This window comes from Histomonas meleagridis (assembly GCF_020186115.1).
Source record: "Histomonas meleagridis strain 2922-C6/04-10x chromosome Unknown contig_32, whole genome shotgun sequence".
Classification (NCBI taxonomy): Eukaryota; Parabasalia; order Tritrichomonadida; family Dientamoebidae; genus Histomonas; species Histomonas meleagridis.
Genome location: NW_027150863.1, coordinates 1,423 through 28,500, shown reverse-complemented (window position 1 = coordinate 28,500; position 27,078 = coordinate 1,423). Strand labels below are relative to the sequence as shown.

At 29.4% G+C, this 27,078-nt stretch overlaps 11 protein-coding genes across 11 annotated transcripts; 5 read left to right on the top strand and 6 right to left on the bottom strand.

Moving 5' to 3' along the window:
• Nucleotides 1–1,648: 1,648 nt before the first annotated feature.
• On the top strand, nt 1,649–2,104 carry GO595_005066 (uncharacterized protein; the record flags this gene model as incomplete). The annotated part of the gene is made up of 1 exon (XM_067918268.1): nt 1,649–2,104. One exon carries the CDS (start codon nt 1,649–1,651, stop codon nt 2,102–2,104), a length of 456 nt encoding a protein of 151 aa, XP_067774616.1.
• A 101-nt stretch (nt 2,105–2,205) lies between these two features.
• GO595_005065 (uncharacterized protein) lies at nt 2,206–2,631 on the bottom strand (the record flags this gene model as incomplete). The annotated part of the gene is made up of 1 exon (XM_067918267.1): nt 2,206–2,631. The coding sequence occupies one exon, from the start codon at nt 2,629–2,631 to the stop codon at nt 2,206–2,208; it is 426 nt and encodes a 141-aa protein (XP_067774615.1).
• Nucleotides 2,632–3,045: 414 nt separating this feature from the next.
• On the bottom strand, nt 3,046–4,128 carry GO595_005064 (zinc finger MYND domain-containing protein 10; the record flags this gene model as incomplete). The annotated part of the gene is made up of 1 exon (XM_067918265.1): nt 3,046–4,128. One exon carries the CDS (start codon nt 4,126–4,128, stop codon nt 3,046–3,048), a length of 1,083 nt encoding a protein of 360 aa, XP_067774614.1.
• A 189-nt stretch (nt 4,129–4,317) lies between these two features.
• Nucleotides 4,318–4,947, top strand: GO595_005063 (uncharacterized protein; the record flags this gene model as incomplete). The annotated part of the gene is made up of 1 exon (XM_067918264.1): nt 4,318–4,947. The coding sequence occupies one exon, from the start codon at nt 4,318–4,320 to the stop codon at nt 4,945–4,947; it is 630 nt and encodes a 209-aa protein (XP_067774613.1).
• A 468-nt stretch (nt 4,948–5,415) lies between these two features.
• On the top strand, nt 5,416–6,654 carry GO595_005062 (putative membrane spanning protein; the record flags this gene model as incomplete). The annotated part of the gene is made up of 1 exon (XM_067918263.1): nt 5,416–6,654. The coding sequence occupies one exon, from the start codon at nt 5,416–5,418 to the stop codon at nt 6,652–6,654; it is 1,239 nt and encodes a 412-aa protein (XP_067774612.1).
• A 1,148-nt stretch (nt 6,655–7,802) lies between these two features.
• On the bottom strand, nt 7,803–9,512 carry GO595_005061 (2,3-bisphosphoglycerate-independent phosphoglycerate mutase; the record flags this gene model as incomplete). The annotated part of the gene is made up of 1 exon (XM_067918262.1): nt 7,803–9,512. One exon carries the CDS (start codon nt 9,510–9,512, stop codon nt 7,803–7,805), a length of 1,710 nt encoding a protein of 569 aa, XP_067774611.1.
• Nucleotides 9,513–12,778: 3,266 nt separating this feature from the next.
• On the top strand, nt 12,779–15,523 carry GO595_005060 (sensor histidine kinase; the record flags this gene model as incomplete). Its single annotated transcript, XM_067918261.1, has 1 exon — nt 12,779–15,523. The coding sequence occupies one exon, from the start codon at nt 12,779–12,781 to the stop codon at nt 15,521–15,523; it is 2,745 nt and encodes a 914-aa protein (XP_067774610.1).
• Nucleotides 15,524–15,768: 245 nt separating this feature from the next.
• GO595_005059 (40S ribosomal protein S23) lies at nt 15,769–16,203 on the bottom strand (the record flags this gene model as incomplete). The annotated part of the gene is made up of 1 exon (XM_067918260.1): nt 15,769–16,203. One exon carries the CDS (start codon nt 16,201–16,203, stop codon nt 15,769–15,771), a length of 435 nt encoding a protein of 144 aa, XP_067774609.1.
• A 6,136-nt stretch (nt 16,204–22,339) lies between these two features.
• GO595_005058 (40S ribosomal protein S2-1) lies at nt 22,340–23,140 on the bottom strand (the record flags this gene model as incomplete). Its single annotated transcript, XM_067918259.1, has 1 exon — nt 22,340–23,140. One exon carries the CDS (start codon nt 23,138–23,140, stop codon nt 22,340–22,342), a length of 801 nt encoding a protein of 266 aa, XP_067774608.1.
• A 177-nt stretch (nt 23,141–23,317) lies between these two features.
• GO595_005057 (small GTP-binding protein) lies at nt 23,318–23,926 on the top strand (the record flags this gene model as incomplete). The annotated part of the gene is made up of 1 exon (XM_067918258.1): nt 23,318–23,926. The coding sequence occupies one exon, from the start codon at nt 23,318–23,320 to the stop codon at nt 23,924–23,926; it is 609 nt and encodes a 202-aa protein (XP_067774607.1).
• A 323-nt stretch (nt 23,927–24,249) lies between these two features.
• GO595_005056 (carbohydrate binding domain containing protein) lies at nt 24,250–26,529 on the bottom strand (the record flags this gene model as incomplete). Its single annotated transcript, XM_067918257.1, has 1 exon — nt 24,250–26,529. One exon carries the CDS (start codon nt 26,527–26,529, stop codon nt 24,250–24,252), a length of 2,280 nt encoding a protein of 759 aa, XP_067774606.1.
• Between the last annotated feature and the right edge of the window lie 549 nt (nt 26,530–27,078).

Sequence of the window (27,078 nt, the reverse complement as noted above, 5' to 3'; positions counted from 1 at the left end):
GTTAATAAAAGAAGGAGTTAATCCATTAGAAATTGCAAAAATAATTCGAAATGATGAAGTAAAAAAGCTTCAAGAAATATCATCACAAAATGATTTTGATTATAATCAAAAAATTAAATCATCACTTTATGAAAGATGTTCATTTATTAATCAAAACAATGTCACTTTAATTGATTATGCAGCATTTTTTTCAGCAGTTAAATGTTTTAAATATTTACTTATGAATAATGCAAAAGTAGAAAACACAGGTAAATATGCAATTGCAGGTGGAAATCTTGAAATCATTCATTTGTGTAAACAAAATCATTCATCGTTTAAAAACTCATATCAAATAACAATTGAATATCATCGAAATGAGATCTTTAAATATATTTATGAAAACAAATTAGAAAAAATTAATGATTTAGAAGAATTCGGAATGTTATGTATTTTATATCATAACTATAAAATTTTTTCATTTTTGCAGAAGGAAGGAATGAAAATTAATGATGATATTATAAATGAATCAGCAAAAAATGGTAATATATTTCTTGTTAAACATTTTCTGAAGGAAAATCAACTTCCTAAATATGTTCTCTTGTTTTCTTCTGAATCAGGAAATTGGGAACTTTTGAAATACATTTTAGAACAAAAAGGAGCTGATGTTAATGTTAAAGATATCGATTTTTTATATTCAAAATTTATTTTATTATTTTTGGGTTTCTATTTAATATTTAGAATTTATTTAAATTGTTTAATACAGCACTTATTTATGCTTCTCAATCGGGTTATACTGAAATGGTTAAATTCCTTCTTGAACAAAAAGGAATTAATTTTAATGCGCAAAATATTTTTTTGTTTTCTTCAATATCTTTTTTAAAGATTTGATAATTCAAAATAACATTTGGAAATTATTTAAATTATTTCAAACTGCACTAATTTCAGCATCTATAAAAGGTTATGTTGATATTGTGAAATTACTTCTGAAGCAAAAAGAAATTGATGTTAATAAAAAAGATATATATTTATTTTATTCTATATTTATATAATTAACATGCAATTTATATTTCATTCTTGGAAATTCTTTAAATTATTCCAAACAGCACTAACAAATGCAACTCAAAATGGTCATAAAGAAGTAGTAATATTACTTCTTGAACATAATAGAATTGATGTGAATTCTATCGATATTTTTTGTTTTTATGATTTGAAATATCAAAATAAAATTTGGAAATTTTCATAATAATTTAGAACAGCACTTATATTGGCATCTCAAAGTGGTTATACAGAAATAGTTAAATTACTTCTTAATAAAAAAGGAATTGATATTAATATTAAAGATAATTATTCAAATTGTTTAATGTTTATTTCAAATATTTTTAGGTATTTTAAAACAAAATTTGGAAATTAAATTATTTATTTAAAACAGCAATTGAATATGCATGTGCAAATGGACACAAAGAAATAATGCTGTTGCTTCTTGATCAAGAATAATCTTAAAATGATTTCTAAGAAAAAGAAAATCACGCATAAACATATAAAAATTATCAAAAATAATAAATTATAATCAAGCAATTCTTAATCTCATCATTTTGTTTTCGTTATTGTTAGGTTTATATTAAAAGTGACACCTGCGAAGTGAAGGCGATAGAAAACACTTTTCATTTGGATGAAGCAAATCATATCTGGATTCAATAACAAAGAAAAAGAACTTTGGAATCAATTGTATGCTCCTAGGATCGCTGAGATATCTGAAAAATCGCCTGACGTTCCAATATCAGTCTGCAATAATCTTGTTTATCAAGAATTTATTTTGCGAAAGTGGGAACTAAAGGTTAAGGAAAAATCACCAATAGTATTGTCTCTGTCAGACTATAATGCAATTCCAGATAATTATGGACCCGATTTAACAGCCATCCCAAGAGCTCGCTATCAAAACGTAAAACAGCAGAAGACTAAAGAAAGCTCACCAAAGAAACCCACACCGTATACAAATTTTGTACGTATCTGGAGTAAAGAACATCCAGAAATTGATTATACACAACGTTTCAAACAGGCCGGAAAAGCATGGCAAGCACTTACAGAAGAGGAGAAAGCTAGCTACGCTGATAAAATAACTGACTAAAAACTCAAAAATAAAAAATCAATAAATTCAATAAATTTAAAAAAAAAAAAAAAAAACATTCATTATTTCTAATATAAACCAAGGTTTTATGAATAATACATTTAATTATTTGCTTGATTTTCTTTTTCAAGCATCTCTTGAATCTGCATGAGCTGAACTTTAGCCAAGTTCCTTAGAACTGGTTGTCCTTTTTTTGTTTTCTTTCTTAACATCTCACGTGTTTTTTCTCTCTTTTGGCGTAGAATTTCTGCTTCTTTTTTACGTTTTTCAATAATTTCTCTATTTTTAATATTATCATAATATTCAGCCATTTTCCCACAAAGGTACTCAAGGCGCACCTTTTGAAGTGATCTGATTTTCCCTTTTAATGCGAGATCTGCTAATTCAAAAAATTCTGATTTTAATTTAGAATCTGGTAATATTGATAAATCAACATCTTCACGAACCAGCATTTGTGCGGCCTTCACTAATGCCGGATCTATAACTTTTGGTTGATCTTTCTTCTTTTTTGTTTCTTTTTTGCTCATTTTTACTTGACCAAGAGAACGTTAACATCAATAGCGAAAATTATTTTTGTCATTATATCATTATTTGACGAAATTCCCATAAGCAAAAATAAACCCATATTAGCATGTCATGAGGTATGGAAATAAATTCAATTTTTCATATGATCTCATCGATCAATATTTTTTTATTCATTCAGAATCATAGTAATCTTCTCAAAGCAAGTGAGAATCAAATTTAACTAAAATTTACATATTATTACAAGATTTTAATTTAACGAAAAGTAAATCTTAAAGTTAAGAAAAGAAAAAACCTTTGCAAAATTGATGTAATACCAAAATTACCTCTGAAGCTTCACTTAGTAACGACGATAAAATGCAATTAAAAATGAAAAGAATAAATCCAATTCGTATCTTATCACATTTTTAATAATTCACTCACTGATATATATCGAAGAATTGTGAAATTTCCATCAGCTCTCTTTGAAGCACTTGCATTGGAGGGTTGAAGAACTTTTCGATTGCGTTTTCTGTAATCTTTTTCCAATCTCTCTTTTTTTCGAATTCTTCGAGCATCTCAGGGTATTGCTCTATTATAGCTGAGAACTTAGGCTGTGGAACTTCGTTCACTCTGAGATATTGTATCATTCGGCGGAGACCGTTAAGAGGAGGCAACTGATCAATCAAAACTTCGCTTAGCAAACTCTCGACGTCAATAATTGCTTGCTTTCTGTGATCGTTCCACTTTGTTAACTCAAGGCATCTCGGCTCAAGAAGTTGTTGTAGTGATGTCCATGCATGTGCTTCAGGTGGACAAACGCGTAAAGCTTCAGCAGGTTTGAGTTCTTTAAGCTCACCATTAAACCATTTTATGACTTTTCCTCGACGAACAGTTCGCCATGGTTGTTTCATGATAAGTGCACAAATGGTCATAACAACATCGTCTTCGGAAACTAGACGCTTAGTAACAGTAATAGATATGTCAGGACAACTTGCAAGACACCAAATAATGGATAAGGATGAAAATCCAAATGAAAATATATTGCGTACTTCTTCACTTGGGTTCTCGGTGAGAAGTTCAGAAAGATCATGGTTAAGGACTTGAGCCATTTTGTTATTGCAAAAATCAATTAATGGAAGTAAACCTTCACTAGAAAGATCATCTGGATGAAAAACAACAAGTTCCAACAGATTCATAATGGAAATGGCACTTCTTTCTGTCATATAAATGCGAGCAAATGCCATTTTTGGTGAATGCTCTTTGATTGATGACATACAATTCTTAAGCCATAAATCAACAGCAAGAAGCTCATGAACAAGAACTTCAAATTTATCAAAAGAATTGATGGCATCAACCACTTTTTCGAATTGATTATTTGCAGCTTGAGCATGTGCACAAACGTTTAATCTTTCAATATTCAGCGTTTGCTGAAGCCAAGCTGGGCTCCCAATTTCTTCAATCGGAAATTTACGTAAGTTTTCAACATAATGCTCTATTTCGCTGTTTGAGAGATTAGCCATTAATTTCTACTTTTTGTACGTTTTTTTCTCTTTTACATAAACTATTCAACAACATTTCCTTACAAAAAATTGTATGTGATTATCAATTTTTGTCACTTTAAATACGTTAGTTTTCATGTAATGGAAAATAACATTTCAGATAACCTGGCTGCTTACAATGAAAGAAATGTCAGGATAAGAGAATCTGTAATGGGTGATGGAAAAGAAGGAAAGCCGACCAAAAAAAGGTTATATAAGCCAAATGTATCATTACATAAAAGTTTCGAAAAAGAAGTTGAACAAGGAGTATATAACCCCACTCAAGAAGAAGTAGATCAACTTGTTTTAATACCTCATTTTGATAATGTTAAGTTTCATGATTTTAGTAATTTTGTCACAGAAAAAGATATCAAATCAAAAAAACGAAAATCTGTTCCTATTGATCTAACAAAAGAAGAATACAATAGGATTCGTGCAAAAGCTAAAGGACTTGCAAAAGTTGATTATGCTCGGATTTCCAAAAAAAATTCTTTCAATTCTAACCTATCAGATATCAATGATATCAAAAATGTTGGGGACGTTAGAGTTATTAAAGAAGCGATAAGAAAATTCCGAAAAGATGTTGAAAATGTTGAAAAGCAGAATCAAATTCTAGAAGAACATCTCAGACTTCTAGACAAAGCAAAAGGAATTTTAGTTACCACAGCTAAATGTTCAATAGAAACAATTCGATATGAGCAAAATCTTATCGAAAACTACTATCAACAAAATCCCAATGAACAGCAAATTTCATTTCCTGATATTTCATATTACTCTCGTTTGGTTTCTTCATTTGCGTGATTTGAAATAAGTATTGTAAAGTTGTGTTTATTTATAAAAATAATAACCTAATCAATTTTTTGTTCAGTATCATTATTAACCGAAAGCAATGGTTGTGTTGATAAAGCTCCACCTGTGCTAAGTGGCTTAATGCATAAAATAAGAACAGAGCCCAACATTAATAAAATTCCAAATGCACATACTAACATAACACCTAATGTTGAAGGAACTCCTGATATTGCTGTTGGCTGTGGAGTAGGGGTTGTTGTATTTTCTGCCATATAAGCCAAAAACAAAAGCAACATTTTTTTTACTTGGGTTATTAATACGATAAAGTAATTTAGATACTTTACATTTTGTATCGAAGTGGGTTGATCGTCAAAACTGACATGTTGTAAATTAGTACGTTAATTTTTCACTGGTAAAATAAAGCATAGAAATTTCAATATCTATTCAAATACGGTTCATCGTTTTCGTCCAATTTTTCTCATGGGTTTCTTGGCCGAAATCTTGCTTGCTGCAGCCATGCTTGCTTCAGGATCTCTGAACACGATTGCAAAGAAGATCATGTATCAAACGAAAGGAAAGAATATAGATGGAGAGCTTGAATATTATTCGAAACCATGGCTATGTACATTTGTTATGTTTTGTGGTGAATCTATGTGCATGGTAATATTCTATTTGTTTGCGCTTTACTATAAATGCACGAAACCAACCGATGGTGGCACAGTTAGTTCAATTTCTGAGATTGCGCCAGAAAGCAATGAAGCCAAAATTGTTTTTGTTTCACGTGAAGAAGTTAATTCAGATCCTACTGGTGGTCTGCGTTGGAAGTTTCCATTCTGTGTAACATTATTTGCACTTTGCGATTTATTATCTACCACTCTTACTGGTATTGGTCTTGTTTATTGCAACGCCTCTGTTGTACAAATTCTTCGTGGCTTTGTTATAGTTTTCACCATGATCAATGGCCGCATATTTCTTAAGCGTATTCCAACACTTCATCATATTTTAGGTGTTGTTTTTGCCATTGTTGGTCTTGCTATTGTCGGTACCTCAGCAGTTCTCAGCGACAAGAGTTCTAGCGGACATAGCATCAAAGATACCTTTCTTGGAATTGGACTTGTTATAGTTGCACAAATCTTCAGTTCCATTCAGTTTGTCTTTGAAGAGAAACTTCTTAAGCAAAACACCAGCAAGACCGGACCAATTCCATCACTATTTCTTGTTGGTTCCGAAGGTATTGCAGGCGCCATATTAAGTATAGCTGTTGCATTACCAGTAACAAATGCTATCCCTGGCAATGACCATGGTTCATATGAAAATATGAAAAACTCATTTTATATGATGTTCCATAATCCATTAATTACAGGTTTGCAATTCCTTTATTTCGTTTCCATTGCATTCTTTAACTGGTTTTCATTTGTTTATTCAAAGGCTCTTTCAGCAACAGCTCGTACGCTTGTGGATGCTTGCAGAACTATTTTGGTTTGGATTGTTATGGTTATTGTCTTTTACTCTGTCCCAAGTAGGATATATGGCGAAGGCGTTTCATTATATTCGATTTTGCAATGTTTCGGTTTTGTACTTATGATGTTAGGTACAACAACACACAATAACATCGCAAACTTCGGCGTGAAAATTACTTCATGCTGCAAGAAACCCGAAGATAATGTTAATCAACAACCATTACTTATTACGACTGATGAAAAAGAAGGGAATAAATAAAAGATAGTTTTATATAAAAGACAACATAATATTTTATTATCATTTTTATAAATTTCTTTAACTAAAATAGTAGAGAATAAATATATACAAAAATTTCTAAATATAAACCATTATTATTAATGATATATTAATTATACTCTAAAGTAAACAGAAATCGCTGATAGTGTAATGGTTATCATGTAGGATTGTCGTTCCTGTGATCCGGGTTCGATTCCCGGTCAGCGAGTTTTTTATTTCTTTTTTTAATTATTATGATTTTTTATTCTATTCCTATTTTAAAATCGATCAATCGATCGATAAATTTCAATAAAAAATAATTGACTTTCTGTTTGAAAGAGGCTTGATATAATATTTTTGATCAGGATTAATTTCAATTGGTTTATAACCAAACCTAAGTAGCTACTTCGTAATTTTTCATTCTCTATATGATACATGAAATCATTTTTGTGTACCTACAAAATAATATTTGTTCACTTGTTAAAACAAATTTTTCTAATAACATTTTACTTGTAAGTATTTATATTTTATTTCTATTATCAGATTCACATGTTTTCCAAAAAAATTGATGATAATTGAAAGACTTAATTATCAAAAAACAATTCAAAACCACAATAAAGTTAATTGTAAATTATACTGAGTAAGTAAAAATCGAAAAAATAATAAAAGAAATTTTTTTTTATCGAAAAGCAAAGATATGATCAAAGACTAATTTAAATTTAGATCATTAAAATTTAATGGAAAATCACATACATTTTAAAATAGGAATAGAATAAAAAATCATAATAATTAAAAAAAGAAATAAAAAACTCGCTGACCGGGAATCGAACCCGGATCACAGGAACGACAATCCTACATGATAACCATTACACTATCAGCGATTTCTGTTTACTTTAGAGTATAATTAATATATCATTAATAATAATGGTTTATATTTAGAAATTTTTGTATATATTTATTCTCTACTATTTTAGTTAAAGAAATTTATAAAAATGATAATAAAATATTATGTTGTCTTTTATATAAAACTATCTTTTATTTATTCCCTTCTTTTTCATCAGTCGTAATAAGTAATGGTTGTTGATTAACATTATCTTCGGGTTTCTTACAAAATGGAATTTCAAACAAAACAAATAAATTTATTTTTATTTTTATAATACAAATTTATTTTGATAATTGCTCTTTTCCCTTCTGATGTTTTTCATGAAAATCGCCACAATCAGCATTACCAAAGCCAAAAACAACAAAATTGCAACAGGACTTCTATCTAAGACCGTACTATAGTTGTACACATCATCTTTTTCCAGTATCGAAGGTTCCATTTCTGGTGGCACATCAATATCCAATGCTGTAAGTATTGATGCAGCAATGTTTCCCAAGAATGGCGCCTTTCCATATTTTAGTTGTTTAATCCTAAACCCTTTAAGGTTAGTTAGGAAAGGAACGTTGTTTACTGTATGATCTGTTTGTTTGCTTCCATCAAGATTAATATTTTCTTCTCCATTTCCATGATCACCTGTTACAAACAAAGCATAACCATTGCCTTCACACGCATTATAGATTTCGCCGACTTTCTCATCTACAAATTCAATCGCTTTCTTCACTGCAGTAAGGTTGCCGAGGTGACCTGTTGCATCAACATTTGCAAAGTTTACAACGATCAGTTTGAACTTTTTCTGTTTGATGGCGGTTATGACACGCGATGCGACAAGTGAAGCATTCATTTGTGGGTGAAGATCTGCTTGATCATCAGGGACAGATTCTATGTCTATGATTCGTTCTTCTAATGGGAATATTGGCTGTAAAATACCACCAGAGAAAAATGTGGTGACATGTGGTCTTTTGTATTTTTCAGCTATTCGAAGTTGACGAAAACCTTTTTGGGATATCCAAGATCCAAGGCTATTCGGATATTCCACTGCTGGGATTACAGTCGGAATATCTTGAAATGACTTATCATATAATATAAGAGGAACAATTTTGACGTTATTTGGAAGAGGAGGACAACCATCTAAACCCCTAATGAAAGCTTTTGCAATTTGATATGTTTTATCCTCTCTAAAGTTGAAAATAACAAGGACATCATCATTCCTAATAATTGCATCTTTATCAAAAAGAATTGGTTTAAAGACAGGAGATGGAACATGAAATGAATCAATGAATACTTCTGCTGATTTTTGGTTCGTTAAGTTTGCATATTTGGGATCAAGAAGAGATTGATATGATTCTGCTGTTTTATGCCAGTTGAAGTTTTTATCCATTGCCGTCGAACTGCTATGGACCGAAGCAATTTCGGCTGTAAAGTTTGATGGGGCTTGTTCTTGGAGATATTGGAAATAATAAGAAGTTGGATGAGTGAGACTATTAATCATACAATGAACATAAACCCTGGAAATACCTTCTTCTTTTGCTGCTTGAAACATCGGATTAAGAAATTTGGAATGGGCGAAAACAGCGGAATTTGTACATTCACCAAAAAAGTGAACTCTTGAATTTTTGCTTTTGGCTTGCCTAAACGATTGTCTTAGAAGAGTATTATTGATAAGTGAAGTTTTAGCATTTGGTTGAAGTGATGTTTCAAGATATTGAAAATAACTTGGTGTTGTTCGACCAAGACCAATAGTTTGATGGCCAACAGCACTACTTCCTGGTTCTCCACGAATTAATCCAACAGGTTGCTGTGCTGCAACTAAAGAAGCATAAGGATAATTAAATTTAAGAAAATCAAGATTTGGTGTTCGAGCTCCTCCAAGGCCATTCCCTTGAGGCCACGCACTTTCTCCCGTACCATCAATGATACAAAGAACTGCGCCATCTGGTTTTTGTCTAATTTGAAGAAAGAAAATAAAAAGCCCAAACATCTGAAAAAATAAAATTTTTTTGCTTTTTCGATATCAAATAAAAAATGGATTCATGGTATAAGAAACATAATATTATGAGATCATTTTTTTTGTAATATATTCTCAATTTAATCTTTATCTTTAAAATTTTTTTAATCATTTGGGAATTCTGATGAAATGTTCTAGAAGATTCTCTATATGCATATAAAGCCCAAGAAGTATTTTAACAATTTCATTTGAAAATATAATATTTATACATATTTTTTAGATATAGGTTAGTTTGAACCTTTAAAGGTTCTAAAAATTAGCGGGAAAAAAAATTTATAAAAATTTTGATCTGTATTAAGTTATTCCTCATCTTTTCTGTGATTCATGAAATCTTTGCCATTTATCACTTCATTTGGTATGAATAGCAGACATGGTCAACGTCAAATTTTTTGATTGTTTTTTCCACTTTTCAACGTTGGGCGTGCAAAAATCGTAACGAAGACACATTACTTTTTTTTTTATCGTTAGAAAAAGGGGCGTTTTTTTCGTTCCGTTTTTTTAACGTTGCCCAATTCTGATGAACACTTCCACTTCCCCAAACACAGAAACATTAAATAATCTTGAAAACATAATATTTAGCTTAAATAAAGAAAATTTAGATCTTTCCATCCAACAAACAATGAATTTTTTCGATAAGAATTTCTACTTTTCTTTTAATGTAATTTAGTATATTCAGCATTTTTATCTCAACAAACCCCATATGATTTATATTTTGATTATTTAAAAGGAATTCAAAAGAAAGAAGAAGAAATAATTCAAACTAATCCAAGCATAATTTAAAAATTATATTTTAGGAATTACATCACAAGAAGCATATTATTTACTTGATAAAATGATACAACAACAATTAGCAGATGAAGATATAGTTAAAAATATTCAATCAAAATATTTTATACATTATAAAAAAGATAAAGGAAATAATTCACAGTTATAACTTGTACAACATATAGAGGAAATAATAATCAGGGTAACCAATGGGGCCCCAGTAATACATCTGGAGAAAGCAATAATACTGATCAGAAAATTGAAAGAGCATTTACATCAAATTATAGACAGCTTTCACAGAATAATTGGGAACTTCATAAGAAATATATTAAAGAAGGACACAGTCCAAGTAAAATTGCGAAAATAATTCGAAATGATGAAGTAGATAAACATCAAGAAATATCATCTAATACAAAATTTAATTTTAATCAAACAATTGAGCCATCACTTTATGAAAGATGTTCTTTTATTAATAAGCAAAGTGTTACATTAATTGATTATGCAGCATTTTTTGGATCAATTAAATGTTTTAAATATTTATTATTAAATAATTCTGAGTTAACAAATACAGGTAAATATGCAGTTGCAGGTGGAAATGAAGAAATCATTCATTTATGTGTGCAAAATCATGCGCAATTTAAAGGGTTATTGAAAGCAGCAATTAAATTTCATCAAAATGATATCTTTCATTATATTTATGAAAACAAACTAGAAAAAATAGATGGAAATAGAACTACTTCAAATGGTGCGTCTAGATATGGTTCTCGTTATAGTTCAACGCAGAAAATTTCTTCTAATGAACAGATAAAGATTCAACTTATTGAAGCCTGTAGAAAATATGGAAATTATGAAATTTTATCGTTTTTGGAAAATGAAAATATGATTTGATGGTTATTTTGTATATTTGATGAGAAAGAAATTTTGGAAATTGGAAACCTGCAAACAGAGTTACTGATGTATTGTTTATTTCAAAATAATATTTGGAAATTATTTAAATTATTTAAAACAGCACTTATGAAAGCATCTTGGAGTGCTAATACAGAAATAGTTAAATTACTTCTTGAACAAGAAGGAATTGATATTATTTATAAAGATATACATTTATTTAATTTGAAATTTATTTTAATCATTTTTTATTTCAAAACAATATTTGGAAATTATTTGAATTATTTAATACAGCACTTATAAATTCTAAAATTGGTGAAATAGACAAACCTCTTCTTGCACAAAAAAGAATTGGTATTAATGTAAGAAATATTTGTTAATTCCATGGAAATAGTTAAAGTACATCTTAAAAGAGCTGGAATAGATATTAATGCTTTAGATGTTTATTTATTTCATTATCAATTCAATTTAATAATTTGATATATCTAAATAATATTTGAAAATTGTTCAAAATATTTATTGAAGCACTTCGAAAAGCATCTAAAAGAGGTGACATGAAAATTGTTAAATCATTGTTTGCACAAAAAGGAATTAATGTCACATCTAAACATTGTACTTATGAAATTGCCAACCATCAAAAAGTACACAAAAAACATTATTACTTATGTAACACATGTGGCGTCCTTCCTCCCAATTGCATATGTTCTAAATGTGAAAAAGTATGTCACAAAGGTCATGATGTCTATGAAGTTGTTGCACCAAATAATCATCAATTCATCTGTGATTGTGGTGCTGGAAATTGTCTTTACCCTTGCAAATTAATAACAAAACAAAAAGAAACTAAGAACCCTGAAGGTAACAAGACTTTAGATTATTCTTAATTGATCCGAAAACACAAATTGCTAAATTTTTTACAACGGCTAATAACCGAAAAAGTTTATCCAAATTCTGTTCCTGACGTTTGAAAAATTCTATGATTACGATAAAAAGTTTAACTTAAAATATCTTCATAATATTATGATATATCATAATTTTGATATCAGATAATTTCAAACATGCATGCATATGAGAATATATATTCTTCATTATTTTCATCTGAACGAATATAATAAATGGAATATACGTATTTTCCTCCTCCTTTATCTCGTATTCAATTTACATTTTTCTTTTGACTTTTGTATGTAACGAGAATTTTGTATGGAATGTAAACTTATGTAAAAGTAATGGTGATGTTTGTTCTATTTAGCTTCCTTTGCAACAAAAAATACATAAGTATTGACACCAAACTCACAAGCATGAGTTCAAATTCACCTTTTTCTGATGCCACTAAAGTATCTTCAACAAATTTAAAGCCAGATATATTTATCTCAAAAAATTTACTCGAAGGAAGAAAACCACAATGTACCATACGTATTCCCATTGATTTCCCATATATTTATGAGAATCATGGTAGTAATTATCAACGAAATTTCATTACTTTTGTTGGAAATAATGATTTTTTCCCATTAATGCTTCAAAACTTATCTACACAGCTGACGTATTGTACGAACTGTGTTAACTATGCGCAGTTTGTTATCACGTATCAAAGAATGGAAAATCCGAATTTTGAAATTTCATCAAATTTCACATTAATTGAACCATATCTTCAAAACGAAACCACTGCATTTGTTTATTCACATAGCATTACGAATTTTTGTCCAAGCCATAGCTTTTCAAAGCACATCAAATATTTATCCCTCATGCTTACTTTTCTTTTCCTCATCTTGTTGCTCTTAAGACTGATTCTCCTCTACCGCAAGGTTCTTGACAACATCAAAGAAAGTCAAATTGTTTGGTTTTGTACATCCACCGGATCACCTTTATCATTTCGACCATTTACATCTACTCCATACAAAACTCATTTGTTAAACCTCATTAAAGAAGTCTCCAATACCAAAAAGAATTCCATGGAAAGCATTCGAACAATTCAACGACCTAATGAGATCATCTTCACCAAACTTCATGTCTATTACATCATCAATGACATATACATGGTAATCTTATGGGACGACATCTACAAAGAGCTTCATGATAGCACTGATTACCGCATCGAAAACGGCAAGTTGAAGCTCAACGATTATGGCACCGTAACGGACGCCCTTATCACATCACATTTCAAACCGAACGAACACATCACAACCGACATCGAATTCAAAATAGACGATGCAAACTGCAAATTCACATTGAAACCAAACGATGAGTCGAAGTTACCACTTGGAATGATATCATTATATTTAAGTTATTTGGATTGCTTACATATTAATATATTTAACGAAGGTATTTCTTTAACTCCTACTATTAATGCATTCCAAGAATACATTGAACTGATTTGTGAAAAATTGGACTTCATAGCAATATCAGTAAATATGATGACAAAACAAGGTGAGTATGAAACTATAGCCAGTGTTGTCCATGATCAAGAAGTAGCTGATGCAATCCAAGAAACTTTGCCAAATATAAAGGCTAACGTATCCTCTAACGTCTTCCAGCTTGTAAACTATCCAAAATTCAGATTGGCATGTAACCGTTTTGCGGTTGCCGATGTCGAATATTACATCATAACGGTCATCCGATCAGATTTAATAGTCTTTAGATCATCAGAAAGACGTTTCCATTTCTTCTTATCAATATTAGTTGCATATCATCATTCAATAATATCGTTAAATAGTGAATCGGGTGTGTTGTCAAGAATTTATAAGTTATTGGAAACATCAAAATGTTTTGCAATTGTCGAATGTATGGACAAACCTAATGAATACTTCGACTCACATGGAATGTTATTCGGCGAAAGTATGACAAAGGACATCTTTGACTTTATCATGAAAAATAGTGATAAAAATATTATTAATGAGTTCTTAAAGATCGAGAATCGACAAGAATGTAAGACACATATCTTATCCTTAAAGCATCCAAAGATCGGTGATGTCTGGATATCAATGGCTTCGTTAAGTTATTATGATATAACGTTAGAGAAACAAATTTATATGTATCTAATTGAAGATGTCACAACGTTGAATCAGAAGACAATCCAATTAAACGAAGCACATGAAGATGGCAAAATGGTATCAGCATTATTAGGATTCCATAAAGTTCGTGAAGACCATACATTAGTTGATCCGATCTCATTATCCAAAGAATTGGGGTATAGTGAACCGATTACGTCTATTGACGAGATCATATATCCGGAAGATAAAGAATTGTTTTCCAAAGATGACCAAAAGATCAAATTCCGAATCATATCATCTTTGGGACATCTTGTTTGGTATTCTGCGATACGCACCAAGTTACAAAATGGATTTTTCATCTTTTCATCTCGCGAATTAAGTCAAATGCAAGCGATTTGTTATCCCGATCGTAACATTAAAGAGAACACGAGCTTCAATAGCGACTCATTCTTTATCGCAAGCATTGATTATGATAGCGGATTTATGGAAAGTGTTGTGACTAATGATTCTATATTGAGTAACATTAAGTCATTTTATTTGATTAATTTGAAGGATTATATTTATCCAGATGATTATGAACAATTTAATGATTCATGTTTGCAAATTAAAGAAAAGAGAATTTTGGAAACACATTTCAACTTAAGGTTCTTAACAAGTAGTGGCAATTATATGCATTTCTATTTGTACTTATTTGGCGCACCACAAAAAATGATTCTGTTGTTGTTTAATGTCGACGATTTGGTGAATAAGTTTAATAGTATTAATGAAACTTTGGCAATTACTAATACTTCGTTCCATAATAGTAAGATGTTAATGTTCGCTTTCGAAAATGCAAATTACCCTGAAAGAACTTTCTCCACGCAACCGAATGCTCATAAAACCATTGTATTTAATTGGACAACTATCAATCAGAATGTTCGAAAAGATTTCATCAACTCAACGCATGCTGCGATAATGGCCGCATTTGAGAAAAGGCAAAGTTGTAATATCCTAATTCCACTTGTATTTGATTCTGTAGTCAGATGGATTTTAATTCGAGGAAAAGTAAGAGAAAATCAAGATCACATTAGTGGCATAGCTGTAGATTTGACGAATTTCGTTCAACAAGGTGACACTGCATACTTAAGGCTATCAGAGCTGCAACTTAACTACTTGCTTGAGGCGACAATACTAAATAATGTTCAGCAATCAATTCAATACGCCATCAAATTTTTGATGCCGTTAATTAAGATTTTGATGGACTTATCGGCAAAAGACGAACAAAAACAATTGGTCGCGACACTTTTGGATTCTTACGAACGGTTGTTGGGGCAGGTCAAAATGATTGACAGATCAGTATCAGTGGACTAATGTTTGTTACTTAAGTGTTAAAATAATAAAATGTGAATTTCTTTGACTTCTCGACATGAAAAAAGATTTCTTCAAAAAATGTCATTTTCATTACACAATTTATCTAATTCAGCGATTTGTTAAACAGATCGTATGAATTGTAATTCTATTTCACTGTGTTGGGATTATTCGGATTTTAGAGTGACTGTTTAAAAAAAAATGCAATTTTTCCCAATGATTAATCACTTGAAGAAAAAAGTATTTATTTAGCTCCTTGGCTTTTCCTTCTTTCCAAGCCATAAGGCAAGAAGTGAGAAACCGGCTACTTTGATAACTTGGAAACGAACTCCTGGAAGATCACCAACAGAACGGTTTGAACGACCAAGACCTGCAACAAGAACACGGTCATTATCATCAATTAAACGTAGGGAACCATCACGTGGAACAAATGCTGTGATGACTTTGCTATTTTTCTTAAGTTGGACACGAACAGCTTTACGAATAGCAGAGTTTGGTTGCTTGGCTTCGACAGCAACTTTTTGTGTAACAATGCCTGAAGCCATGGCAACACCTTCTAATGGAGTCTTATAAATTGTAGTGCTTTGCCTCTTACGATATTTCTTGCTTGCCCAGAGGTTATTTCTATGTGCAACTCGAAGTTTGCGAGCTGCTTGACGTCCGCATGCTTTGGATTTACCCATTGCGAAAAGGACGACCAGTCGCATAAATTGACTGGACTTTGTTCGAATCGAATTGACTTGCTTTGTTTAGTTTCATAAAATAATAAAATTTCTTAAAAGTTATTTATGTAACTTTCACATTATGCTAATATGATAAATTTGATTTTAAGAAATATTTTTATTTACGTTTAAAATTAAGATCGATTTGCTTGTGAATTAATTCGGCAATATCAGGGTGATTATTTTCACATGCAATCATAAGTGCATTAAAAAATATTAAATTTAAATTCTAAATATGATTATAAAATTCGAAGTATTATTAATAATTATTAAGATAAATAAAGAAATATTTCGAGCATTTAGATCAATTCCTTCTTGTTTTAAAAGAATTTCAACTGCTTCTTTTTTTCCTTTTTCACATGCTACCATTAATGCTGTATTATATAGATGGGATGAATTCCAAATATCTTATTAAAACAAGAAATGATCAAATTAAACTACAAATAATTAAATGAAATATCTCTTGCATTAATTTCGAATCCTTTAATTTCAAGTAGTAAACTGACAATTTTTTTGTTTCCATTTTTAGCTGCAATAAAAAGTGTAGTTTTAAATATTTTAATTATCTTCCAAATATAATATTTGATCATTAATTTATAAAAACAATCATTAAATTAATAAAATAAATATTTTTCGTATGAACTTGAATTCCTTTTTGTTCCAAAAGCATTTTAACAATTTCTTCATTTCCTTTTTTGCATGCAAGTATAAGTGCTGTTTCTTTAATATTTGATAAATTCCAATTTATTAAATGAAACCCAAAATATATTAAACAAATTCTAGATAATATAAAAATACGTTTTTGGAATTTATTTCAAAAATATTTTTATTAAGAAGAATTTTCATTATTTCTACATTACCATTTTGTGCTACAATCATTAAAGCTGTTTCATTAAAAATATTTAAATTCCAAATAACATTTTAAAACAAATAATAAATGAAATTAATAATAAATAAATAAAATAAATATTAGTTGTAATAATATTTGTTCTTTTTTGTGAAAGAAGTAATTCAACAATATCAATATGTTCTTTTTCACATGCAATTGTAAATGCTGTTTCATATTATATAAACTATCTCCAAAAGTTATTTTGAAACTTCATTTTATTAAAACAAATTACAAACAAAATTTATAAATATTCTTTGTGTTATAATCAACTCCTTCTTCAAGAAGTAATTCAACAATTTCATAATACCCATATCGAGATGCATACATAAGTGCTGTATAAAATATTATGAATTTATACCAAATATTAGTTTTGAAGACCAATTTTTTTAGTAAAACATTAATAAAAATATATATTTATCTTGTAGATTTAAATCGAGTTCTTTATGTTGAAGAAGTAATTTGATAAATTCCATGTTTCCTTTTTTAGAAGCAATAATTAGTGCTGTTCTAAATATTAATAACAAATACCAAAAATAATGTTAAAACATTAAATTATTAATAGAAAAATTATAAATAAAAATTAAAATATTTTGTATATTAACATTTATGTCTTTTTGTTGAAGAAGAAATTCTATAATATCTGATTGACACCCTTTGATTGCTAAAATAAGCGCCGTCTTAAAATACAAAAATAAGTTCCAAATATATTTTTGAAATTTTATGTATTAATAAAAAATTTTAAAAAAATTGAGTTAACATCTTTAAAATTAATATCAGCTCCTATTTTAAAAAGTGTTGAAGCAATTTTGGTACTGCAATATTCACATGCATACATAAATGCTGTTCGAAATTGATCAAATAATTCCCAAAAATAATTTTCAAATTAAAAATCTTTCACGCAATCATTATAAATTGTAAAATAATATCCACTATATCAATATTAATTCTGTTGTGATTAAGAAGTGTTTTAACATTATATATATTATTTATACATGCATACATCAATGCTGTCATAACTATATCTAAAAAATACCAAACATTATTTTTAAATATGAAATTAATTAAATTTACAATAAATAAAAATTATAAATATCTTTTGCATTAATATCTATTTCTTTTCTATTAAGAAGTAATCTTAAATAAATACAAGCTCCAAATAAATTACCAATAACGCATGCATTCATAAGTGCTGTCCTAAGATAAAAACTCAAATTCCTAATTTCATTTTGAAACCACAAATAAGAAAAATATAAATTAAATTAAATAAATAAATATTTTTAGCATTGATATCAATTCCTTTTTGCGATAAAAGGAAATCCACAATATCTTTCTTTTCTTTATTAACTGCACTAATTAATATAGTATCAAATCATTTTAGAAAACACCAAAAATATTTAGAAAAAATCAAATATTTGATTTCAATATTAAAAATATCAAAATAATATTTTTAGCATTGATATTAATACCTTTTTGTTCCATTAATAAATTTACAATATCTTTGTGATCATTGAACAATGCATTTTTCAATACTGTAGTAAAAAAATTAAAGCAAATTCCAAATTTTATATAAAAACATTGAAATACTTAAATAAATATTAAAATTATCAATGAAATGTCTCGAGTGTTAACATCAATTCCTTTCATTGCAAGTAACATCTTAACAATTCCAATTTTATTTTTAGATTCTGATGCCATAAGTGCAGATTTAAATATTTAAAAATTATTCCAAAAAATTCATTCAAATAGAAAGTTAGATGAAAAAACATTAAAAATTATGAAATAATATCTCTAGCATTGATATCAATTCCTTTTTGTGAAAGAAGTAATTGAACAATTAAAGAATTATTTAGCTCAGCTGCTACTATAAGTGCTGTTTTAAATCAGGTGAAGATATTCCAAGAGTTAATATTTAACTTCTTATATAATAAGAAAATATTGAATATAACTAATTAATATCTTTTAAATTGATATCGATTTTTTGTTTGTGAAATTTTTTATTTTCGTTGAAATGCGCTTCGTTATTAGGAATGCTTGATTCAAATAAATAAATTGAACCTCAAAAAATTAAAATAAATTTCAATAAGTTTTATATTTGATTCAGGTTCTTTATTTTCAAGAAGAATTTGTGCAAACTTAAAGTTTCCAGTTTTAGCTGCTAAAATTAATACAGTTTGAAAACATTTCTAAAAATTCCAAATTTTTAGGATATTAACAAAAATTTTTGTTGTTAATATCGATTTTATCATGTGCTAGAAGTAATTTAGCTATTTCTATATTATTACATCCATTTGCAACCATTAATGGTGTATAAAATTGATTAAACAATTTCCAAAATCATTAAACAAATATGGAAATATAAAAACAAACTTCAAACAAAAATATTAAACTTCTTTTGCATTAACATCAATATTTTTGTGTTCAAGCAACATTTTAACAATTTCAATTTTCTCCCCCTTTATTGCTATGGTTAAGGCTGTTTCAAAATTAAAGAATATAATCCAAATTTTTCATATGAACAGTATAATAGTTTCAAAAATTTTATATGATATTTAATAATATTTTTTTCATTAATATCGATTTTACTTTGATTAATAAGTTCTTGGATTACTTCGAATTTGTTTTCTTGAATAGCAAGCATAAGCGCTGTTTCAAATAATATGTATATAATTTATCAAATATTTTTAAACATTATAATATTTAATAAAGAAAAATTTTGAAGATTAATATCAACTTTATCTAATTTTGTGAGAAATTGAACACTTTCAATATTTCCTAATTTTGAAGCAATCATTAGATCTGTATGAAATATTGAATTCGAATATCAAATATTAAATTTTTACAAGTCATATTTCGAATAAACATCTTTATATTTAAAAAAATATCACTAGCGTTCACATCAGTTTCTTTGAGTGTTATGAGTAACTCCATTATTTTAACTCTATTATATTTTGCAGCAGAAATTAAAAGTGTTTCAAGTATTCTAAATGAACACCAATTATTATTAACATACACCAATTTTCAGTAAACAGAAAGGAAAATAGAGAAATATCTTTTAATTTTAAATTGATTTTTTTTCGATCCAATAAGTACTTAAGAATATCATATCTATCATCTTGGATTGCTTTTATACATATCTTAAAAAATTATTGAGATTAATCCCATCTATTTATAAAAAAAACTATATTAACCAAATAGACAAAACTTTCTTCAAATTTCTCATCCATTTTTTCCAGGATTGACTTGAAAATTTCAAAATTATTCTTGTTTACTGCATTTGAAAGCGCAATATAAAATAACTATGATAAATGCCAAATAATATAAAATTTCAAATTATTAAAGACAATATAAATAATAAACAAAAATAATTACCATATAAATGAAGATCTTTTTTATTTAAAAGTATCTCAACAATTTCAGTTAAGCCAAAACTTAATGCCATAGAAAGAATAGTTTCAAAAAATATGAATAAAATCCACCAAATATTAAAAAATATTAAATGATTAATTAAAAATTTATCACTAGCATTTATATCTTGAATTTGTTGATTAAGAGCATATTTAATAAGTTTAATATTTTGTGTATTTATTAAAGCAAAAAGAAGATTATTTGAAATAACATTTCCTTCTAAGAAATATTTAACAATAAATATATTTTTAACTTCAAATGATTGTTGAGCTTCAGACTCAGAAATATATTGTTTTTCAAAAAATGATATAATTTCATAATTAGATGATTTCATACATGGTACAATGAAAGATGGAGAAGTATGTATTTTATTTTCATAAAGATATTGAAAAATTTTATTTCGATGAAATTCAATTGCTGTTTCATATGCACCTTCAAATGATGAATGATTTTGTTCACATAAATGAATGATTTCTTCATTCCCACATGCAACTGCATATTTACCTGTGTCTGATACATTTGCATTATTCATAAGTAAATATTTAAAACATTTAATTGATCCAAAAAATGCTGCATAATCAATTAATGTAACACTTTGCTTATTAATAAAAGAACATCTTTCATAAAGTGATGGCTCAATTGTTTGATTAAAATTAAATTTTGTATTAGATGATATTTCTTGAAGTTTATCTACTTCATCATTTCGAATTATTTTCGCAATTTCACTTGGACTGTGTCCTTCTTTAATATATTTCTTATGAAGTTCCCAATTATTCTTTGATAATTCTTCAAAATTTTCAGAAATAAATTTTACATCATTAGGGGAATAAAAATAAGTTGTGTTTATATACTTTTTTATTTCTTCTTTCGTTTCATAATGAACAAAATAAGGAATTCTCAGACCAGTCATGAAATCAGATGGAATTAATTTTTGTTCAATCATATTTTCAAGAATGTAATAACTTTCTTGTGATCTATTTTTTTTTAAAAACTCAGAAAAAAGCTGAATAATTTCTGAATATTCCTCATCTTTATAAATTTCTTTTTCTTTTGTTTCAAGTAATTGTAAATATTTAAGATATACATCGATTTCCTTTAGCGATTGAACTGATGAATAAATTAATCGATAAACAATAATATTCATTGAATCTAAAAACTCTTTATCAAAAAAACCTAACATCGAACTGACTGATTCTTCTATGTTTTCATTTTTTAATTCAAAAATAATTTTTTGCATTGATTTAAGTTTTGACAAGTATTCTTTTTGTTTTGGTAAAAATGAATTTGGTTGGACATAACTATGCCCACGATAATTTGTTGTAGTTCTCCCATAGAAGCTCATTTCTTAAAATAATACACAAAGTGAAGCGCACTTGACGGTTATGAATAACCGTTTATTCATTTGTGTATTAAAATATAATTTTTGAGTTTAGACCATCAATAAAATCATTACTTTAAAATTTTTTAATAAGTAAAATATTGGGTATGATTTATTTCCCGTATATAATGTGAATTGTGCAACATACGCAAAAATAAATTCATTTCAATTTTTAATTCAAAAAAATTTTCTGGCAGACCATATTCTTCAGAAAAACAAAAATTGATAACATTACTCACAGCTAAACGGCAGTTATTTGACTTTTTAATAACTGAATTTTCTATATAGAAAACCGTTTTTTCGTTGATTATTTATTTATACACAGATAAAACAACTTCACCGGTTATTCATTTTAAGAATTAGGCTGTTTAATTGATAAAATTTTAATTTATTTCTTAAAACCAAATAAAAAAAGGAGATAATGTTTACTCCAAATTGATATTTACCTTTGTGACTTTGAATTCGTTGTCTTTTGCGAGGATATCACTATATTGAACAAATGGATGTGCTTCTGGTTCCTTCTGCTCCCATTGGTCAGGAGTAAGGAATGAATACGTAGCTTCTATTGCTTTGTATGTTGCAACGAGGAAGTTTGCAGATGTCTTTGTGTTACCAATTGAAGATGTGAAAAGATCTTCGAAACCTGCCATAGCTAAGAGCTTCTTAGCAACTGAACCTGCGACAATTCCAGAACCACGTGGAGCTGGGATGAGACGTACTCTAACAGATCCGCATTTTCCTGTAACTGTATTTGGAACAGTGTGAGGCTGTCCGATCTTGTTACCCCAATAACCACGACGTACTGGAAGAATAGAAAGCTTGGCATAAATTAAAGCGCCTTTAATTGCGTTAGCAACTTCGGCAGATGTTTTGATACCAAGACCAACATGTCCATCATAATCACCGACAGCAACAACAGCCTTAAAGCGAGTACGTTGACCTGCACGTGTTTGTTTCTGAACTGGCATTATCTTCATGACTTCATCCTTTAAGTTATCACCTAAAAGTCTGTCAATAATTTCTGGTTCTTTAATTGGCATAGCGTGGAGGTAAATCTGTTCGATAGATGTAATACGACCAGAAGCAACTAAACGACCTAATTTAGTCTTTGGTTGCCATGTGTCTTTTCCTCTGTTTTGTGCATTTCTCTGTGGGCGCTCGCGTTGTTGGCGGCCGCGCATTCCGCCACGACGTTGTCCATCAGCATTTTGTTTCACTTCAGACATCTTCCTAAAGGCCCGACCAAAACCGCCAATTCCTTTTTCATATCAAAAGTCCGAATAAACGGTCAAAAATAAAAATGGTTTACAAATCGGCATTTTTATAAATAGCCGAAATTTTCAACATTTTCATAAAGATATATCAAAAAGTCAAAAAGCGTTCAGGAGCAAGTTTTTGCTCATATGCAACAACGAATAAACATTGTTCTTGTTGGTGATGCATGTGTTGGGAAGACTGCAGCTGCTCTTTGGCTTGTTAAAGGAGCATATACTTTTGCTCCACCAACAGTAGCAAATGATACATTTGAAATTAAAATGAATGTAAAAGGAATGAAAATGGATGTAAGTATTTGGGACACTGCTGGACAAGAGTCATATAAATCAATTCCTAGATTTTATTATAATTATGCATCTATTTTCATAATTTTTTTTGCATTAGGAAATCCTTCCAACATACAAAAGTTTAACCCGGTTAGCACATTTGAATCTGTTACAAACTGGTATAATGAAGTTTCAAGTTCTAATGATCAGGCAATTATTGCTTTATGTGGAAATATGTGCGATATCCCAAATGAACAACGCAGTGTATCAACGGCTGATGCCAACGACAAAGCAGCTGAGCTAGGAATTCAATACTTTGAAACAAGTTCATTAGATGGAACCGGAATCAAAAGGATGTTTCAAACTCTAACAGAACAAGTGATTGACAACAGACGCCAGAAGTTACACCAGAACATTGAAATACAAATAGAACAAGTGGTGCCAGAGAAAGAAAGCAAAAAATGTTGTTAATCCTCTTCATATTTCTGTATCAAAGAATACAAAATTTTGTTTGCTAAATGAACATAAAACAAAAAATTATTTAATATATAATAAACTTATCTTAGTATTTTTTCAATATTTACTGTGCATGAATTTGGATATTACCAATCACAACGTTTTTATGTAATTCGTTCGTAAATATTAATTTTTGCATCTGCATCATCTGTTACAAAAATTCATTTCATTTTAAAATAACACGAAAACGTTATTCAGTGAAATGTTACAAATACAATGGAAATAATTCTTCAGAAATCTAAAAGTACATTTCAGAGACAATGAGAGAATTTATTTAATCAAACGGAAACCGACTGTTCCTTTTTGTTCCTTCTTTTCAAGCCGACAACAACTCCGACGATCACAGCAATCACCACAACTGCGGCCACGACGACTCCGATAATAATTTTTGTTGTCTCTGACATTCCGTCTCCTTCTCCTTCTCCGCTGTCGGGTCCTCCACTTATTTCTTCACTGCTTTCCTTTACATCGCTTTGTTTTCCTCCTTCTTCTTCTTCACTTTGTTTTCCTCCTTCTTCTTCTTCACCTGTTTTAACTTGTTCGCTTTGAGCCTCTGTTAATTTCTCGTTGTAAGGCTCGTTCGTAATCTTAAGCCATGTCACGTCCATTGCCGGCATACTCAAAGTCAAAGTTGTATTTGTTTGCTTTGTAACTTTTGAGTTACCTGAAACTATTTCAATATCTGAAGTAGTATTTGGCTTAAAGAAAGTGCATTCCTTTGCATTATATTGCCAAATGTTCACCGCCAAAACGTAATCATATCCATCATAATTAAAGAATCGTACAGCGCATTCTCTGCCAACATTAAGTTCCTTTTCATACGTTGGCTGTGCATAACCTGGATCAACGTCATTACCAGATAATATAATTGGCACGTAATCATTCATTAGTTCATTTGCGACTTTCTTTAACTTCTCCCATTCATCTTGCCATGGCTGTTGTGGCCCACACATTGTCGCACTAAAGTCATAATATATAATTCCATTTGCGCCGCCGACAATCATTTGATATGTCATTTGACGTAACTGATCATAAGTTGGAGGTAATTCATTAGGAAATTGTTTTTCATCAATTATTTTCCAACTAAAGAATTGTGGAATTCCCCAATTCGCTCTATTATTTATAACACTATTCCGTCCTTGATAAGTCACTGTATACACTGCATGGAAATCGTCGTAATGTTGTACGGGATAAATATCACTTCCGTAACAATCTAAGCCTTCTTTAATATAATGTAACTCTAATCGTCGATTAACTGCAGTATAAACAGGATGATCAGGATCTGCTTCACGTAATGCTATAACATTCTCATGCATTGATGGAACTACTTGTGACGTAGGCTCATCTTGATGATAATATGCAAATAAACCTGGCGAATCTTTGACTGTTCTCGCATAATCAGCAAGTTGTTTTGCAATTTCTTTACGTTGTGTAACATTACTATACGCAACTTTATTTGATGTGCCTAAGTCTATAACACGGATTTTACCATTTGTAATGTTATATACACGATCCATCGCTGCTTTACTACGTCCGCCGCCTATAACTAAATTAAATGGACTGTCATCAGATGCAATATAGTCACGAATGATATCTTCGGAATAATCGCAATAATCATAGTATACGCCAAGTGGAAAGAAAACTTTCCCATGATCAATAGTACGCATCCTATCATCAATATAAATGGCATAATCACGTTTTTCAGATAAGATGTGAATGTATGTTTGAGTTTTCTCAGTAATATTAAACAAAAGATTATATAATGTAACACTAACATTATAATAACCTGGCGTTAAAAGTGTTGGATCTAATTCAAAGTTAGCATAAATGTTTTCGATGTTACGTTTGATCGTAAATTCATGAAGTGTTAACTCTGTTTCCCCTGTTTCTTGGTTAATGAAATCAACATCGAATGCTAAATCATCGCCATTCTCCCAATGCGTGTTTTTGACTGCTAGATCAACAATTACATTGGTCTTGTCTCGATACGCTTCTTGACGCCAACATGTAACATCGGCGCTGTTGAGTAATGTGGTCGTCATAACAGGTGTAAATGTGATGTCGTCAATCCAAAATTCGCCAGTGCCTTTATCACGAAGACCAAATCCAATGGTGCATGGTTGTGTGGATTCTAATGGTTCTAATGTGGTGCCTTCAATATAATACCAATCATCATCACAATTATAGAGTTGATTATCATTTTTTGAACATGAACGATTTTTATCATTATAAACATATAGACCAATTGTGTATGCATTCCATTGGCCTTCAGCATAAACTAATAATCTTGATGTGCAGTCCTTCATTCGAATCCATGCTGAAAGTTTATAATAATATCCACTTGGTAATGATCCTTTGGATTTAAATTGGTATGCAAGTGCATTCCTCTCTCCTGATGTATCATGACAATAAATTGAACTATTTCCAGAATGTGATACTTCAGATGTTACTTTACATGTGCTGTAATCAAACCCCCAATTTGACAGCCCTGATTCAAATGAAGGGTTCGTAACATAATTTGATTCGAAAGCAAGGCAGAGTGCAATGAATAAGATCATGTTGCAAATTGAGAAAAATTTTCCTTCACAATTTTGTGAACAAAATTTTCAAATGGTTTGAATGCAACAGTCAAAATAACGTTAACCGGGAAACGATAGAAATTTCAGAATGACGATAATTTTTTTCTGTGAAACTGTTCATTTAATTTGTCTATCGTTTGCTAAAATTTGCGGCCAACGGTTTGACTGTACAGCCAAAATTAAACAAAAATCACATCGAACCATCTAATAACACCTTTAATTTAGTATATTGCTATCCGATTATTTTGCCTTTATTCTAGAATGCCGGTGAAACAAACAAAGTTCAATAAAAATATTCGTTAATATATCTTGAAAATTTTCTTTGTCAAAAGTGAACTCTATTAACATAAGATATATAAAATGTTGAATGCTTGTATTTGGAATTCCAAGAGAAAGAGATTCTTTATTGTGATTATATAGTTCACATTTAATGAATTTTATTTTAGTGGTATCATTCAACATTAAAGAAATCCATAATAAAAGATATTTTTTGAATTAAGGATTATAAAAAACAAAAAACTGTGTGCT